Here is a 17766-nt window from a genome sequence, read left to right as displayed (position 1 = left end):
TATGTAAATGATACTTTGATCAAAAGTACATTTAAAAAGTACATTTCCCAGGGCTTATGGGAAAACAAGGGATGGGGTGGACCATTCAAAACCTGTGTAAATGTAACCAGATGATGAAGAGAAAGCAACAATAATCCTAATTAAAATACTGACAGAGTTCAAAGAGTTGTTAAATTTTACATAAATAAATAATATGGTCACCGTAAGACTTCACCTTGAGGGTGGAGGGAAGAAATGTGAAGGAAGCTTGCTGGCTGAGAATATAAGGAAGCGCCGCAGCAGCTGAATTACGGAGACAACAGTAAAACAAAGGTTGTGGAGAACCACACACTAAGCAGTGTCATGAAAGCCAAAGGCCAGACCATGGTATGGACTGTATTTCTCTGTGGCTTGCTGCATCATTGAATAGATTATCTGAAAAGATCATTTGAATGTGTATACAAAGAAATTTCTGGGTAAATACCAAAGAAACCACTCAAATGAGTTGAAAGTGCTTGCCTCTGAGAAGGGTGACTCCAAGATCAGAGAACTAATATCATGAAAACAAATTTAAAAAATCTTACCAAATGAGAATACAAGTCTTCCATCAAGTTTCTCAGAAATTTTTATAGTAGTAATCACAAGTATTTTTTTCACATATGGTATTACCAGATACCATGCTAGGCCAGTACAAGGATTATCCCACTGTTGTGCGTTTTCCAGGATCCATTTTTCCTTTTTAGTGGTTTTTGACCCTTTTGGGTTCTTGAGATAATGTGAAAAAACAGACCTTTCATCCTGAAAAAATTTTAAGTTTTGTTCCACACCTCGTGTCCACAGTGGGTTGGGAATGAGGCCCTTTCCTGGTACAAGCTGGTCATTTCCTCAAAAGAAACTTTGACAAAGATTTTTCTAAACCCAGACATTAACTTCTTTGTTTCTCTGATTTTTGTGTTCCATTGTTATTTAGCTTTAACATCTGGATGAATGTAGATATTTATATGGTACCTTTTCCTCTGAAAAATTGTTACTAAGTTGATGATGTATCATAACCCATGAGAAATATCTTTTTTTTTTTTTTTTTTTTTTTTTAATCTTCACCCAGGGCCATCTTCCTCCCATGAACCATGCTGTTAACTCTCACAACAAAATGGTAGGAGAGGATGTCCTAGCTCTTGTTGAAGGGCCTCATCTTTGATTTGCTTGGACATTGGGCTTTACCTGAAACTTTACTATCAAGAGGGCTTGTTTCTGTCAGAGGAATGGGTGAAAAATTACCAGAGCAGTTGTAATTGTTTGGGGTACCAGAAAAAAAAAATAGCAAACAAGCTTTATATGGCAAGAGGTGGAAGCAACCCAGTGTCCCTGAATGGATGAATGGATAAACAAAGTATGGTATCCACAGAAAATGGCATATTAATCAGCCTTTTATTTAAAAAGCAAAGAAATCGTGTCACATGCTACATGTATGAACCTTGAAGGAACTGTACTAAATGAAATAAGCAGTCACATAAAGCCAGGTACTGTGGGATTTCACTTATATGAGGTATCTAAAGTAAGGTAGTCAGATTCATAGAAACAAAATGAAAAGGTGGTTGCCAGGGACTGGGAGGAGAGAGAAAAGCAGTTGCTTCAGTTTTGCAAGATAAAAAGGTTCTGGAGATGTTTCACAACAATGCAAGCATATTTAACATTGCTGAACTGTGCACTTAAAGATGGTTAAGGTGGTAAATTTAATTGTGTGTGTGTGTGTGTGTGTGTGTGTGTGTGTGTGTGTGTGTGTGTTTTACCACAATTAAAAAAAATAGGAGCGCCTGGGTGGCTCAATTGGTTAAACATCCAACTTCGGCATGGGTCATGATCTCGCAGTCCATGGGTTCAAGTCCCACATCAGGCTCTGTGCTGACAGCTCAGAGCCTGGAGCCTGCTTTGGATTCTGTGTCTCCCTCTCTCTCTGCCCCTCCCCTGCTCGTGCTCGCTCTCTCTCTCTCTCTCTCTCTCAAAAATAAATAAACATTAAAAAAAAAAAAAGTTTAGTCTTGGATGCAGCTTTGTTCAGATAGATCCCAAAGAAGGAATCCGGAAGGGTCTGATCTACAGATGCCCAGTTCCTTCTTGTAAACTGATCAATCAAACAAGTTTTTGCTACCAGCCTAGCAAGAGATAGGTGAGGGGATGGGTCAAGAGGCAGGAAGTAATGCTGAAATGGAGGTCTCTCCATGTGGAAATTTGGTGATTAAATTTACTACACATACTTAGAACTCAAATATCTATGTATTTGTTGTATAAAGAGAATTTTTCAATTGCTATTATTAAATTGTATTGTTAAAATATAATGGTAAAAGCAAAATCATCACACATTACAAAATTTAAATACCAAAGAAAAAAGCAAATGATTTCCAATATATAAATAAGCAAATAAATAAAAGTCATCAGAAGTTTAAAACTTGTGAATGTAATCCTAAAATTTGTATGGGACCATAGAAGACCCCAGGGCACCCAGGTGGCTCAGTTGGTTAAGCACTTGAGTTCAGCTCAGGTCATGATCTTGCTGTTTATGAGTTTGAGCCCCACATTGGGCTCTCTGCTGTCAGCACAGAGCCCACCTCAGATCCTCTGTCTCCCTCTCTCTCTGTCCCCCAAAATAAATAAACATTAAAAAAATAATTTAAAAAAAAGACCCCAAATAGCCAAAGGAACCTTGAAAAAGAAAAAACTGAAGGTATCACAATTCAAGACTTTAAGGTACATTACAAAGCTGTAGTGATCAAAACAGTATGGTACTGGATTAAGATAGACACATAGATCCATAGAACAGAAGACCCAGAAATAAACCCACAAATTACATGGTCAGTTTTTGACAAAGGAGGAAAAAATATACAATGGGGAAAAGACAGGTTCTTCAACAAATGGTGTTGGGAAAACTGGATAGCTACATGCAAAAGAATGAAACTGGACCACTTTCTTACACCATACACAAAAGTCAACTCAAAATGGATCAAAGAGCTACATGTGAGACCTGAAACTATAAAATTGTAGAAGAGAGCACAGGCAGTGATGTCTCTGACATCAGCTGTGGCAACATTTTTCTAGGTAGGTCTTCTGAGGCAAGGTAAATAAAAGCAAAAATAAACTTCATCAAAATAAAAATCTTCTAAATATAAAAAAAATAAAAATCTTCTGCGCAGCAAAGGAAACAGCCAACAAAACTAAAAGGCAACCTAATGAATGGGAGAAGATATCTGCAAATGACATCAATAAAAGGTTAGTATCCAAAATAAATAAAGGATTTATACAACTCAACACCCAAGAAATAAATAATCCAATTTAAAAAATGAGAAGACATGAACAGACATTTCTCCAAAGAAGGAATACAGATGGCCAACAGACACATGAAAAGATGCTTAACATCACTCATCAGGGAAGTGCAAATCAAAACTACAGTGAGATATCACTGTCAGAATGGCTAAAATAAAAAACACAAGAACCAGCTTTTGGCCAGGATGTGGGGAAAAGAACCCTCTTGCACAGTTGGTGGGAATGCAAACTGGTGCAGCCACTGTGGAAAACAGTATGGAGGTTCCTCAAAAAGTTAAAAATAGAACTGCCCTAAGATCCAGCAACTGCCCTACTGGGTATTTACCCAAAGAATACAAAAATAATAATTCAAAGGGATACACGTACCCCTATGTTTATAGCAGCATTACTTACAATAGCCAAGATATGGAAGCAGCCCAAGTGTCCATCAACAGATGAGTGGATAAGGAAGATGTGGGGTGTGTGTGTGTGTGTGTGTGTGTGTGTGTATAAAATGGAATATTACTCAGCCATAAGAAAAGAATGAAATCTTGCCATTTGCAACAACATGAATGGGGCTAGAGAGTATAATGCTAAGCGAAATAGACCAGAGAAAGACAAATACTATATGATTTCACTCATGTAGAATTTAAGAAACAAAAAAATGAGCAAAGGGAAAAAGACAAACCAAGAAACAGACTCTTAACTATAGAGAACAAACTGATTGTCAGAGGGAAGGCAGGGGGTGGGGGGGATTGGGTAAAATAGGTGATAGGGATTAAAGAGTACAGTTGTGATGAGCACTGGGTAATGTATGGAAGTGTTGTATCACTATATCGTACACTTGAAACTAATATAACACTGTATGTTAACTACACTGGAATTAAAATTAAAAACTTAATAAAAAATGACCAACAAGTGGTGCCTGGGTGGCTCAGTCGGTTAAGCATTCGACTTCAGCTTAGGTCATGATCTCACGGTCTGTGAGTTCGAGCCCCACGTCAGGCTCTGTGCTGACCGCTCAGAACCTGGAGCCTGCTTCGGATTCTGTCTTCCTCTGTCTCTGCCGCTCCCCTGCTTGTGCTCTGGTCTCTCTCTCTCTCTCAAAAATAAATAAACATTAAAATAATTTTTTTAATGACCAAAAAGATCATCATTTAAAAAAAATGAGAACATTTTTTTTTTCTCAATTGGTTAATATCCCACCTCCTTCCATAAATTACTTGGGGCAGGTCTGGGATAAGTAAAATAATAGAATTGTGATTATAGATGGGACAAGGAGAAAATGGTTAGAAACTAAGATAAAGCCAGGAATAAAGTTAGCACATAAAATGTATCTCATATAGTTCCATATAGCTTTTAGAAGTGGGGGAAAACTCAGTATTTTCAAATGTCCCAACTTGAAAAAAATTCACTAAGAAGTTTTTAAATTACAACCACCCTTAGCAGTTTTAAGTGTCATTTATGAAAATCTGTTCTCATTGACCTTTCCAAGGAAAATAATCTTACATAATGTCAGTCTACTTTGTGAGTTGACTTGCTAACACTTATTCCATCGTTCATCAAAGTTTATTAAACTTTATTATATTCATCAAGTAATTAAGTGATCGTTCTGTTTCGTTGAAAATGCTAGAATGGTAATTGTACTTTACAACTTAATGTGACTTGAGGGAAATGGCGTAGCAGTGTGATCAGGAAGACCAAAGATCTAATTTTGGTTTTGAGGTTGGATTCCAACCTAGATAGCCAGGTACTTACTGCTTGTGGTAAAGGGAGTGTGGATCGACAGGAAGGAACTAACAACTTAATTGGGGAGATGGGAAGACTCTCTGGTGTTGGAATGTTTGGGTTTTGTTTGTTTGTTTAGGAAAGGTACTTAAATTCTCCTTTCACACTATTAGTAAGTATACCAGAATTAGTATACCAGGACTACTCAGATGTATCCAGGAGTAGTCAGGTGTTCCATTCATCAAAATTACAGAAAAGTTGGGGCACCTGCATGGCTCAATCGGTTAAGCGGCCGACTTCAGCTCAGGTCATGATTTCGTGGTCCATGAGTTCGAGCCCCACGTCGGGCTCTGTGCTGACAGCTCAGAGCCTGGAGCCTGTTTCGGATTCTGTGTCTCCCTCTCTCTGACCTTCCCCCGTTCATGCTCTGTCTCTCTCTGTCTCAAAAATAAATAAACATTAAAAAAAAATTTTAAAAATTACAGAAAAGTTAAGATTTGTGCATTAAAATTTAAAAAGTAACTAAAAATCATCATGAGTGGTGTGTGGGTAGAGGTGGAAATGAAACAAAAGAGGTTTAATTTTGAAGCCGGGTGATGAGATTATTACATGGATTGTTCTGTTAACTTTGCGTCTGTACATTTACCGCTTTCCACAATAAAATGTTTCTTTAAAGCAACATTCTGGTCTACCGTATTAGAAAATCAGAAGATATTTAGAATCCAGAAGTCAAGAAATAGCCATGTAAGCATATTATTTAGAAATGTGGAATTAAATAGGGAAAAAAGGTTAAAAGATATCAAAATCGTTGCCTCTTGGGGTCAGAACTGTGTGTGGAGAGGGCTGGAGTATGGGGTGTCTATTCTGTAAGACTTTCAGTGTTATTTGATTTTTAAACCTTATATACGTATTACTTTGATAAGCCAATATATTCATTCTATGGAAAAAGATCGACATGATCCTATGTGAATAATTAGAGATCAGTGTTTGGAATATATAAAAATTCTGTTTGCCGGTTATAATTTTGGCAGTCTGCCCAATTATTTCCATTGCCAAAGGTGGTGATTTACATTTGAATTCCTACTTCAGATGAGTGGGGCTAAGAAGTTGATTGCATATAGTTTCTTCCGTCTGCTCTTGCTCTCCTGCAGTTTGTTTTTTACACAGTAGTCAAGAGTGATCATAAATAAGCTTATATTAATCTCCTATTTTAAAGCCACTGAATGCCCTCCCATTGCAATTAGAATAAAATTCAAACTCTTCATCATGGCCTACAAACAAGGCCATAAATGATGTAAATGACTGGGTGCCTCATTCTCTTGCCATTCTTCCCTCATCCTGTGTCAGCCTTGATGGCCTTAGGACACTCATCGCTCATTCCTGCCTCAAGGCCTTTGTGCTTGCTGTTCCTCTTGAGATTGGCTGCTTTTCATCATTCAGGATTTAATTCATTCAGGATTTTAGTTCCAGGAAAAGGCCATCTCTGACCGTCTAGCTAGAATAGCTCCCTCCACCCCTTCTCCGTCTAGAGCTGAGTGGTACTGAGTGTGGTCCTCAGACTAGAAGCTTGAGCTGGGAGTTGTTTTGTTTTGTTTGGAAACACAGAGTCCTAGGCCCTTAACACAGACCTGCTAAAGGAAAACCTGCATGTTAATGAGACCCCAAAGTGATCATATGCACTTTTAAATTTTCAGAAGCTCTGGTCTCGAATAATCTCCCGCCTCACTTTTCCCACATATCTGTTAATGGTTTCATCCATTTCTGAAGATAACTTTGTCATTTGTTCACCTGTTCACTGCTTCTCCTCCCTAAATGGAATAAGAGTTCCACAAGGGCACCACCTCTTCTGACTGGTACTCTCCTGGATTCCAATGCCTGACCCATTATCTGCACCTAGAACATGCACAATGAGTATTTGATGTGTGAAAGAATACAAAAACGTGGAGATTATTTTGTGTTCCTCAAAGTGTGTAACTCTGTACAGTAAAAATCTTCAGAGCTCTCACTTGCTTGTAAAATATATATATATTTTTAAAATAGGGTGATGGGGGCTCCTGGGTGGCTCAGTCGGTTAAGCGTCCGACTTCGGCTCAGATCATGATTTTGCAGTTCATGAGTTCATGTCGTGTGCTGACAGCTCAGTGCCTGGAGGCTGCTTCAGATTCTGTGTCTCCCTCTCTTTCTGCCATTCCCCACTGACGCTCTTTCTCTCTTTCTCTCAAAAATAAACATTAAAAAAATTTTAAAATAGTGTGACAAATAAAGAATCACTTATTTATCCTTGTCTTCAGGTAGTTTGTTGTCCAAACCAAAGTTTAGGTTTTATTGAGTGCTTTGCTATGGACTTAAAACCATTAGTGTTTTCTTTCTGGTATTTAAAAAGCATGCTCGTAGTTAAAGTTATCTTCAAAAGTTTTCATCCGAAGTAAATGTTAGTTTGATATTTGAATCAAATTTTATTAGATCAGAAGTAATCTTTTTAAAAAATAGGAAAATATGATTCTGAAAATGCGAAGTGAAATGCAAAACTTGAGGTTAAACTGCAAATAAAAACAATGGAACAAATAGTGTGTCAGTTTTTTACTCTTGAGGTATGTATGATTCTAGGAAGGGCCTATAGTTTCTGCTCTTGTTCTACATTTAAAGATGTGTTCCCAAGATACATTTCCTATTGCATATCCTGGTGAAATTTGTCAGGAAGCAACACTGCAATCTACAGACTTTGAATGAAGAAATAGGGCAGCTTAAGTCAGTGGCTTTCAATGGGGGTGGTTTTGTCCCCCTCCAGGAACATTTGGCAATGTCTTAAGACATTTTTGGTTGTCACAACTGGCGGGTTGTACTACTAGCATCTAGTGGGCAGCGCCCAGGGATACTGCTAAACACCCTGTCATGCACTGAACCGCCCCCAACTGTAAAGAATTCTTTAGCCCAAAATGTGAGTGCTGCTGCTGCTAGGAGGCTCTGGCTTAAATTGAGAGAGCCCTTTCTCTGCAGATACTAATGCCATCAGAGAAAGAGTACTTTGAGGGTGCCTAGGTGGCTCAAGCAGTTAAGCACCCAACTTTGGCTCAGGTCATGATCTTGCAGTTTGTGAGTTTGAGCCCCTCGTTGGACTCTGTGCTGACAGCGCGGAGCCTGCTTGGGATTCCCTCTCTCTCTGTCCTTCCCTGCTCGTGCGTGTGTGCGCTCTCTCTCTCAAGATAAATAAACATTTAAAAAGAAAAAGAGTACTTTATCCTACCTTTTGCATAAGAGAATATATAGAAATAGGCAACTTAGAGATTCAGATGGGTGTATTGGCATGGCATTCTCAAGTAATTTTATATTTTTAAAAATAGGAGGACTCAAAATAGGGTTATTGGTTTTCCTTATTTTACAGATGGGGTCGAGGATTTGGTCTTTTGGGTTCCATTTTTGGAAAGGATGGTGTATTAAACCAGCCAAACAGTGTCTTTGGACTTATATTTTATATACTACAATTATTACTTGGTAAGTATACAGCAATACAAAAATAAGTTTGTTTTGTTGTATTCCATTTAGTACTTTGTGTCTTTTCCCTGAAATGTCTTTATATTAAATAAAAGCATGTTAATGATAGAACCACTAGTTTACAGTACATTTTTCTGTTGTGAAAATTTGGCTCCCTAAGATTTTGATGATGCTAATGCTGAACTTGGTATCTGTTGGTGTTTAATCAAGGATGGCAACATCCCATAGTATCCAGAAAAAACAGTCCCAATCAGAGAACTTATTACTCCAGTCTTCCCTGGAAACTTTTTTTCTTATTACTTTATATACTGTGTGGTTGCTTAAAACTATTACGCACTGAGAAAACACTAACAGTGAACCATGTGCATAATTTCATCACCTTTACACCTCCACTATTCCCATTGCTTTCTGTTCTTTTTACTTAATTTTATATGAATCCTTATGTTGTTTCTCCTTTTCAGTTTTTTGTTGTTGATAACAAGGTTTCAATTTTTTTATGCTCATTAACACTGTGGTAATCAACATCGTTTAAAGACCCCTTCACACACACCTCCCTCCTTGAATTAGTTCTGCAAAATAAATTTCCAAACATGAGATGGATGAGTCAAAACACATAGATTTTTTTTAATGTTTAAATTTCTAATTCAGTAGTTACAAAGTATAGCCATTATTACATTTTAATTTCCTTACATTGTCACTTTTGTTGATGGGATCCTGATAATAGTCCATTTCCATATTTGTTAGAAACATTTTACCCATTCTTTTTCCTTTTTTATGTTAGTTTGGTGAATTTTGATCATACGAAAATTTTTTATGTTTTTAGAGTTAAATCTATCCATTTTTATCTTTGGGCTTCAATTGTTAATATTCTGCCCTATTATCTGCTAGCTCTTTTCTGCTCTTCTGTCTAGCTGAAGTTGATTTGTTATGAGGCAAATTGTGAATCTAAGTTTTCTAAATATTCCTTATCAAGTTTGCCCTGTTCTATATCCTATAGAAATACAAAAATATACACAAGGATATGCACAGCAGTACAGTTTAAAATAGCAAAAAAATTGGAAGCGTTCAAACGTAATGGCTGAATAAATTAGGTTACCTCCATACTAGAAAATACTATGTAGCCATTTAAGGAAAAAGTAGGTCTACATGTATATTCTGGAAGGATCAAGACATAGGTTAGTAAAAAAAGTAAATTATAGTATAATAGATACAAGTTTATGTTACATATATGCATGTGAATGCATAGGAAAGGGTCTGGTGGTTGGAGGCCAGGAGTGAGATTTTTATTTTTTATTCCATTTATTTTTTCTGTTTGGATTTCTAAAGAAGAATCTATAAATCCAAACATATAATCCAAAATTAAAATAGCCCAAAACATGCTTTTGACTATGTTAATTTTTGGAGATAGAGATGGAACAAATTTCTATTTATAATATTTGATTTGTGAATTTCCTTATATATATATTTTTAAATCATATGTATCCTATGTATCTTTTCTGTTCACAATTTTGTGCATTCACATGCATTTTTAATGTCTGGAGGGACATTGAAGGCATATATATGTGAGCTCATTTAACAGTTTTCCAGAGCACATCATCTTCACTCCCTTCTAAGGTGTTTGAGAGACAGCATTTTTAATTTTTCCATAGGTAATACATTCATGAGTTCAAAAGTAAAAAAAAAAAAAATTAAAATGCTGTCCAGCGAAACGCCTACCTCACCCCTCGTCCCCCTGCCCACTTCCTACTGCCTTTCATGCCCAACTGGTATCTGCTTGTTGTTGCTGTAGAGTTTCGCAAGGCATATCCAAGAAAATACAAATATATCATCTTAATTTTCCTGCTTTTAAAATATAAAAGGCAGATGCTATACATACTGTTCTATATACTCTGCTTTCTTTTTTGCTTGACTAATACATTGATATCCATAGCCATCCACTAAGTGTCTTCATCCTTCCTTACAGCTGCAAAATATTCCATTGTTTGATAGTACTGTCATTTATTTAGAGTTACAGCACATTGTAAATTCCACCGGGAATTGTATCCCAAGCCACCAGCCTACATTACGTTACATTAGGACAGGTTTGGTACAATAGTACTTAACCAACAGCCAGTATTTATGGAGCATTCGAAGTGCTTTGTACCTATTAGCTCCTTTATTTATCTTTTTTTTTTTTTTTTTTTTAACTAAGCTCTAAGCTCAACATGGGGCTTGAACTCACAACCCTGAGATCAAGAGTTGCACTCTCTGCCAGCCAGGTGCCCCACCTATCAGCTCTTTTAATCCACACATCAGTATTAGGAGGTAAAAACAATTATTATCTCAAGGAAGAGAGTGACATGGAGGAAGTAAATAACAGTTCGTATCATTCTGAAACTCACTTTCTTTTTAAAATTAATGTGGCAGCATTAATTTTTGAAGTTTTAGACATTTAGCATCAATGACGTTAGCAAACTGTTTAAGTAAAGGGCCAGACAGAAAACCATCTAGGCTTTGCTGGCTGTCGCAACTACTCAGCTCTACCACAGATGTTACCTAAATGAGTGAGTGTGACTGGGTTCCAGTCAGTCTTTATTTACAAAAGCAGGTGGCCAGGTTGGCCAGTCCCTCACTGTAAGTAATCCAATAGTATCTTAGTCTGGAAGAGTCTTATGAGAGGTCATACTTTAGTACTGACCAGTTCTGTGGGCAAGTCAGGCCTTTATGGTGAGACTATAGCCTCCAGGCAGCTTCTCATTCAACAGGAGGTGGGGATTTCAGCTCCTTAATTAACTTCTTCAAACCTCCTACCACCAATTATTTTTTCCTCTTTGTGTTTTCCTTGTCCGTTAGTTGTTGGGTAGGAGGGTAGTGTAAAATGCTCTAACTCCTCTGTCCTTGAGAATAAGCACACACGTTCTCATTTCTGTTAGCTGTGGGAAATTGCAAAACAATACACGTGAGGATGTCAGCACTGAGAGAGCCCTGGTTTAGTGCACATAACTGCCTTTTTTCTTGATCTGCTTTGACCCACATGTGGCCGACTGGCCAAACGTGGTTTCCGTTATCTTCCAGGGTGAGCCCTTTCTGAAATGTTTACTACAATTTTTTTTCCCCTTCTTCAGCAGCATATTGGTATAATCATCTCCCATTTTGGATTTTTGATAAATTTGATCTAAACATGGAAAGCAAATTTTACTTCCCACACATGGGGAGCCTCCAGTGCAAAGGCCAGGGGAAGCGTGTCCTGCTTGGGAGAGAAGGTTGTGGTCCTCACATTCCTTTATCCATTAGGAGGGGGTGAGACTGTCAATTTTATAGACTGGCTTATTGCATAATGTGATTACAAGACTGCATATTTTCTTTGCATGACTTAACTAAAGCTAGTTTATGATAGAAGTGATACTTCACCTAGAATACTGACAAATCAAAAACACTGCAGCTATAAAACTGGTATTCTGTGTGCAAAAGTCACCCTGCATAATCTTAATAAAATAGATGAGTAACTTTTGTTCTCAGATTCCATAGCATTTTGCAGTAAAATCAGTATTGCAACGCTGCAGCAAATCATGGAGTGCTAGCTTTTAACTCAGAAACTTTCTCGCCATTGTCAAGGACTGACAGAGCCACACGTCTCTTTCTCTTGCAGGCATGACAGCAAGTGCAGTCGCAGCTTTAATCCTCATGACGTCCTCCATCGTGTCTGTGGTGGGGTCATTGTACCTGGCCTACATTCTGTACTTTGTGCTGAAGGAGTTTTGCATCATCTGTGTCATCACATATGTGCTGAACTTCATTCTTCTTATCATCAACTACAAACGACTAGTTTATTTGAATGAGGCCTGGAAACGGCAGCTGCAGCCTAAGCAAGACTGACAGCCTGACCAGCTCCGGACTGACGGCCTGAAGTTCCCTTTTCCATTAAGTTTATTTTGCAGCGTTTTTTTTGTTTTTGTTTTTGTTTTTTAAATTCTTCACAACAGACACTTTCCCTGAGAATCTTAAACTGATTTTATAAAATCCTATAAATTAGAAGGGGCCCTAGCTATTTTGTGTCAATCTTCATTTTAAATATGGATACAAAAAAAAAAAAAAAAAGGATATGCCGAGCCAATCAAAGACAAGCTTTAACTTTACTTTGAAAATGTTTCTGAAATAATAAAATGTAGCCCTAGCCCCCTGCCCTTGATTGTAAAGTGAGCAACCATTGCTAGTAATTCTCTAATGTGTATAAATTCAATTTCAGGTATAACAAATGTGATCATGACATGAAAATATTTTAGAATAGATACTGTATTAAATATTGCCATGTTTACAATATGTAATATGTTTTTAGCCGATGGATTTAAACATGTAGATTCAACTAGAATCCATTTATGTGATATTTGTAAATAAAGGTAGAAATATTGGATCCATCCCTGCAGAACTTACTGTACAGTTTAGTTGAAGTGTAGCGATGAAGAATTGTCAGCTCAACGTTGACCGAAGAAATAGTGAAAATAGTAAGTCCATACAGAGCATCTTGTGAAAAGTACTGACAGCTGTGGGTCCAGCACTGACAGCAAAAATAATAGGGTAGTTGGTTCCCTTTCATCTCCTTCCTCAGAAAGGAAGAAACTAAATTTGGACATTCAAGTCAAGCCTGTGTCTAGTGATAAAACTGGATTGATTATAACCTTACCAAATGAGTCATGTGACCAGACCTTCACATCCAAGGCCTTCAGGACACTAAAAATGGGGAAATGGGTAGATTTCTTTGGAGAAAAGCTGGAAATATTAACATGGCATTTTTAGGTAAAGTCTCTTACAGCAGTTGAATTTTCATGCAGATATTCTTCCTTAACATCGGTGCCAGTCGACCAAACAGTATTAGGACCTTGAAATAACCAGTATAAGCCCAGTTGCTCCAGAGTAGGATTGCTCTTGGGTAGCTCTGTAGTATTTCCTGTTTAATTCTGCACTAATTGGATGTCTAGTTTCTAATTGTTTTAGAGTCCATACTAGATTTGTAAATTTTAGGGCTGACACGCTGCTCAGTTTGCATAACCGGGAGTAGTACGGGTAGAAATATCTGAAGGTAAAATACACTAATGGTGTCACTACTCCTTCTAGTAACTACGCAATGCATAGGTTTTAAGAGTGATTTGAATAAACACAAATGAAAGTGTGACAGTATGTTTCTATGGTTAACACCTTATATCAGAATGTTAAAAGTGCCTTCTGTCTTAAATCTCAAACCAAATATTTTGTGTGTTGAACTTGGGCAGAAGTGTCCTTCCTTCCTCTTACCATGAAGTAGAAAGCCTGCATCAGTCTATAAAAAGGTTCTGTACAATCATTTTGTTCCTTAGATTGAGAAGTAGTAGCAATGTTTTTGCTTCCAGTTAGATTAATCATTATGTTAAAAATAGACCGGTGACTTTTCTTTAATAAGCCTTCTTTTTGAAGGGAGGGGACAGGCTCTGCTCTGTAAACCGTACTGTGTAGAGTCAGCAACTGTTCAGCAGTTTCCAACTAACTGTCCTAATTGATGCAATGTATTTTTCTGGCCCAAGGCAGGTATAAAATCTGAATTGTAATGAACTTCCAACGGGTTTTAACAGGTTTTGTAAAAGTTGAATTCAGATTTCAAGGCTGTTTTCCCATGAATGTGAATATTTCAATGCCTGTTTTATTATGTGTGTATTGTTCTTGTTTCTAGTTAAAGAACTCTAGAAAGCATTGATCGGATGTCTGGTGTTTGTGGAGAAACAAGTCGTAATGTTGGAGGACTTGTACAATGAGGTCACCTTATCGCAGTGCTTCCCGGTCTGCCAGGCAGTTTACTGCTTCTTTCTTCTAGGCTAGAATGGAAGAGGTTAACAGTGAAGACTTCTGTGGTATATATAACACTGGTTGTGCTAAATAAGTTCCTCATGTCCCAATTTCAAATGGATTTTCATCATATTTGGTATCAATCAGCAGAGTATAGTTAAAGCTTGTCTTGATGTTGTGTTCTTGCAAATGTCAACTCTCATGTGATAAAATGTAAAAACGTTCAGCCAGACCCTTCAAGATTTTCCTTTGCTTTCCTAAGCCTTGGGGGAAACACCACTGTTTCAGTTGTACGAAAATTTTTTGCCACATTCCTATGAGCCCAGTAGAATTAATCTCTTTGTTTTCTCACTGAGTGATGAAGGTGTGCCGCCTGAAGTAACAGCAGGGTAATGCCAGTATGTCAGTAAGTAACAGGACCCCAGTGGGTGCTGGGATATTTTTGCCCTGGAAGAATTTAGGCTCCCCTCTACATCCTCTCTTCCACTCCAAGAAGGAGAAAACACCATGCTATAAAATTTGAGGATCGTTATGACTTTTTGAGACTGAATATTTAAAACACTGCGACATTACCAGCCACCGACATTGAAGAACAAACTGCGGGGGAGGGAGAATTGGATTTCTGTTTTTTGCAGTTATTCCATGCTTCTTGGTTTTGGGAATAAGTTGTATGTAACAAATGAAGCCTCTTATTTACTGTGTAGTCATATCATTTGAAGAAATGAAAGAAGCTGTGGTTAAATGATAAATTCTAGGCAATCTAGGTGATTTGGAGGATTTCATTCAGTTTTGCATTTCAGCTAGGTGCTTTCCAGGAAGGTAAACTGGTGAAATAACTCAGGTTTAACTAGCTGTGTGCCAGGAATTACTTTTCCTTTGTGTATGTCACCTCTCTTTAAATCTATTACTTTTAAAGATGTTGAAAGCATTGACTGTTTCATACAGAGATCTGCCATTTGGTACAAGAGATCTTTGGACCCTACTAAGTAGGATATAGGACCAAGACTACAGTGTAATTAAACCTAATTAAACCTAAATTGTTGGCTTTTATTTGTTTGTATTTCATTTATATCTTTAAGATTATCAGCAAAAGTGCAAAGTAATCTTCAGCAATTGCTTTGTAACTGAGATTAGAACCACTGCTTAACGTGAGTGAATGCTGACAGACCTTGTCTTGAAAATCTGTATTGGACAAATGCCAACAAGAAATTCACTATCATTATTGGCAACCTATTGGGAAGGAATACCTAACCTGCAACCTTTGTCCTCATGGGTTTTCCCCCGAGATATAAGCATTGGTGGAACATTTCTATTCAGACATTTTAGGCAGCACTAATGATTCCTAATCTGTGAGAACCACCCTTCAATCAAACAAAAGGGGCAGGGGTGGGAATCCGGGCTACTTGGTTTTTTTGTTTGTTTGTTTTTTACAAATAATTAGCCCAGAAAAGGTGAAATGTTTTGTTATAAAACTGTATTAAGCATGGCCTAAGTATTAGGTGTATGATCTGTATAGTATGTTCCATCGAAAATATTTATTACTAGTGCTTTCAGCTCTGGAGTAAACATTCATTTAAAGTGGAGTTCACTGGGCAGACTTCCCCTTTAATATAGATAGAAATATTCTTTACCAGAGATTTAGGACACAGTTTTGCTAACTGGTAAAAACAAATGTAAATATGTAAGAATGTTTATTTGTTGCACATAACTTTTTTGGTATAAAATAAATGTAGACGTTACCTGTGGAAGCTGTACGGCCATCCTTCTTACACTGCAGTATTACATTTCAAACAAAAAGCTGCAATGAATCCAGTCTTCCTACAAACTATTCTTGAAGCTGATACTGTAACTTCATTTCTACAGGCGTCCTGAGTTGATTCTTTTTCCCTTAAATGAGATGTAATTTATAGAAGACACAGGCAGAAATCTTAAGAGATTCCAGTACTGGAATGCGTGTGGGCTCATGATCTATATGGCTGTCAAGAATTCATGAGAAAGGAATTAGTGCTTAGAGTTCTATAAGCACATGCCCGTGCTGATCAGATCTTGCCCACGGCTTTACTTCAGCTCCCCCTGAATGCTCCACTCAGTCCCCTAAAAAGGTAACATCTGCAAGGAAGATGAATCCATTTAAAATAGAGTTCAGCCATATTTTATTGAATACAACAAACGCGTTCTCTAGAACCTCAGGATTTAGGAAATGGACCTTACCACTCCTAACTTGTAAAACATTTAAGTGTTTAATTTTTTTTAATGTTGTTAAGTAAAGAGTTCTGTGTTATTCCTTGACATTAAATGGAACGCAAAACTTGATTTCCTTCAAGGAACTTAAGTTCAGTGGTAACAAAACAAACATGTAACCCCCAGAACCCCTAACTTCATATCTGAACCAACAACACCTGCATTTCTTAAAAGTGGTCTAAAGATGGCCACTAAAAGAAGGTTCAATGATCTTCACTGTCTTTCCTGGAGTTTGGAAAGAAAGGATACAAATGGGTATGTGTTGAGACATGTGAATCAACCACAAGTGAAGTGAATCAAGTTCTGTATTAACTGCTTTGGTTCACGGTCCTCCATTTGACTGGACACCAAAGGGAGCCTTTTTCCAAACCATTGAGCTTTATTTATTTTTTAACGTTTATTTATTTTTGAGAGAGACAGAGCATGACTGGGGGAGGGTCAGAGAGAGAGGGAGACCATGCTGACAGCACAGAGCCCAACGCGGGGCTCAAACCCACGAACTGTGAGATCATGACCTGAGCTGAAGTCGGACACGCAACTGGACATGAGCCACCCAGATGCCCCTTTTTTTAAATGTTTATTTATATTTCAGAGAGAGAGAGCAGGAGAGGGACAAAGAGAGGTGGGGAACAGAGGAACTGAAGCAGGCCCTGTGCTGACGGCAGAGAGCCCAATGCGGGGTTCAAACTCCCAAACCATGAGATCATGACCTGAGCCAAAGTCAGACACTTGACTGACTGGGCCACCCAGGCGCCCCCACAGCATTGAGCTTTAAACCAGGACCGATTCTGCCATCTTGGAATAATGTACCTTACTTGCCTTAACGGAGCCTCTGGAAGAGGAGGAGGAGTGATTCCATAAGGAATAAGACCATCCTCTACGAGCAAGACAGGTGGCATCATCCAAAAGGACAAAGCCCTAGACTACTTGTCTGTAGGCCTGACCTCTTTAAGAGAGACATTCAGTGGAGTCGGATATGAAGGGACTAATGGGCCTTTATGCTCCTCTGTCCATTTCTGTCAAGACTAGACTATGGCTGGGGTTGGAATAATGTCCTGGAAGAACTGGTAAGCTCTGAGCTCCCTTCTGATCCAGACATTCTTCATCTCTTCCCTTTCTTATGCTTATTTGTCAGCTTAACTTGGTGGAAATTGGTACACAGACCTTGTCGATTATTCCAGTAACATCGCTTTCTGTAAATTCACTGGGACGTGAGCTCATCTGTGAAGCTGAAGA

General features: G+C 37.9%; 1 protein-coding gene across 1 annotated transcript; it reads left to right on the top strand.

Moving 5' to 3' along the window:
- Positions 1–6904: 6904 nt before the first annotated feature.
- Positions 6905–16034, top strand: VKORC1L1 (vitamin K epoxide reductase complex subunit 1 like 1). Its single transcript, XM_040455663.1, has 3 exons — positions 6905–6970; positions 8361–8496; positions 12125–16034. Exons 1-3 carry the CDS (start codon positions 6905–6907, stop codon positions 12349–12351), a joined length of 429 nt encoding a protein of 142 aa, XP_040311597.1. The 3' UTR covers positions 12352–16034.
- Positions 16035–17766: the final 1732 nt, after the last annotated feature.

Source organism: Herpailurus yagouaroundi, unplaced genomic scaffold (assembly GCF_014898765.1).
Source record: "Herpailurus yagouaroundi ecotype Mexico unplaced genomic scaffold, PumYag 216, whole genome shotgun sequence".
NCBI classification, from domain to species: Eukaryota; Metazoa; Chordata; class Mammalia; order Carnivora; family Felidae; genus Herpailurus; species Herpailurus yagouaroundi.
The sequence above is the reverse complement of the archived record's forward strand: the minus strand, read 5'-3'. Positions and strand labels throughout refer to the sequence as shown.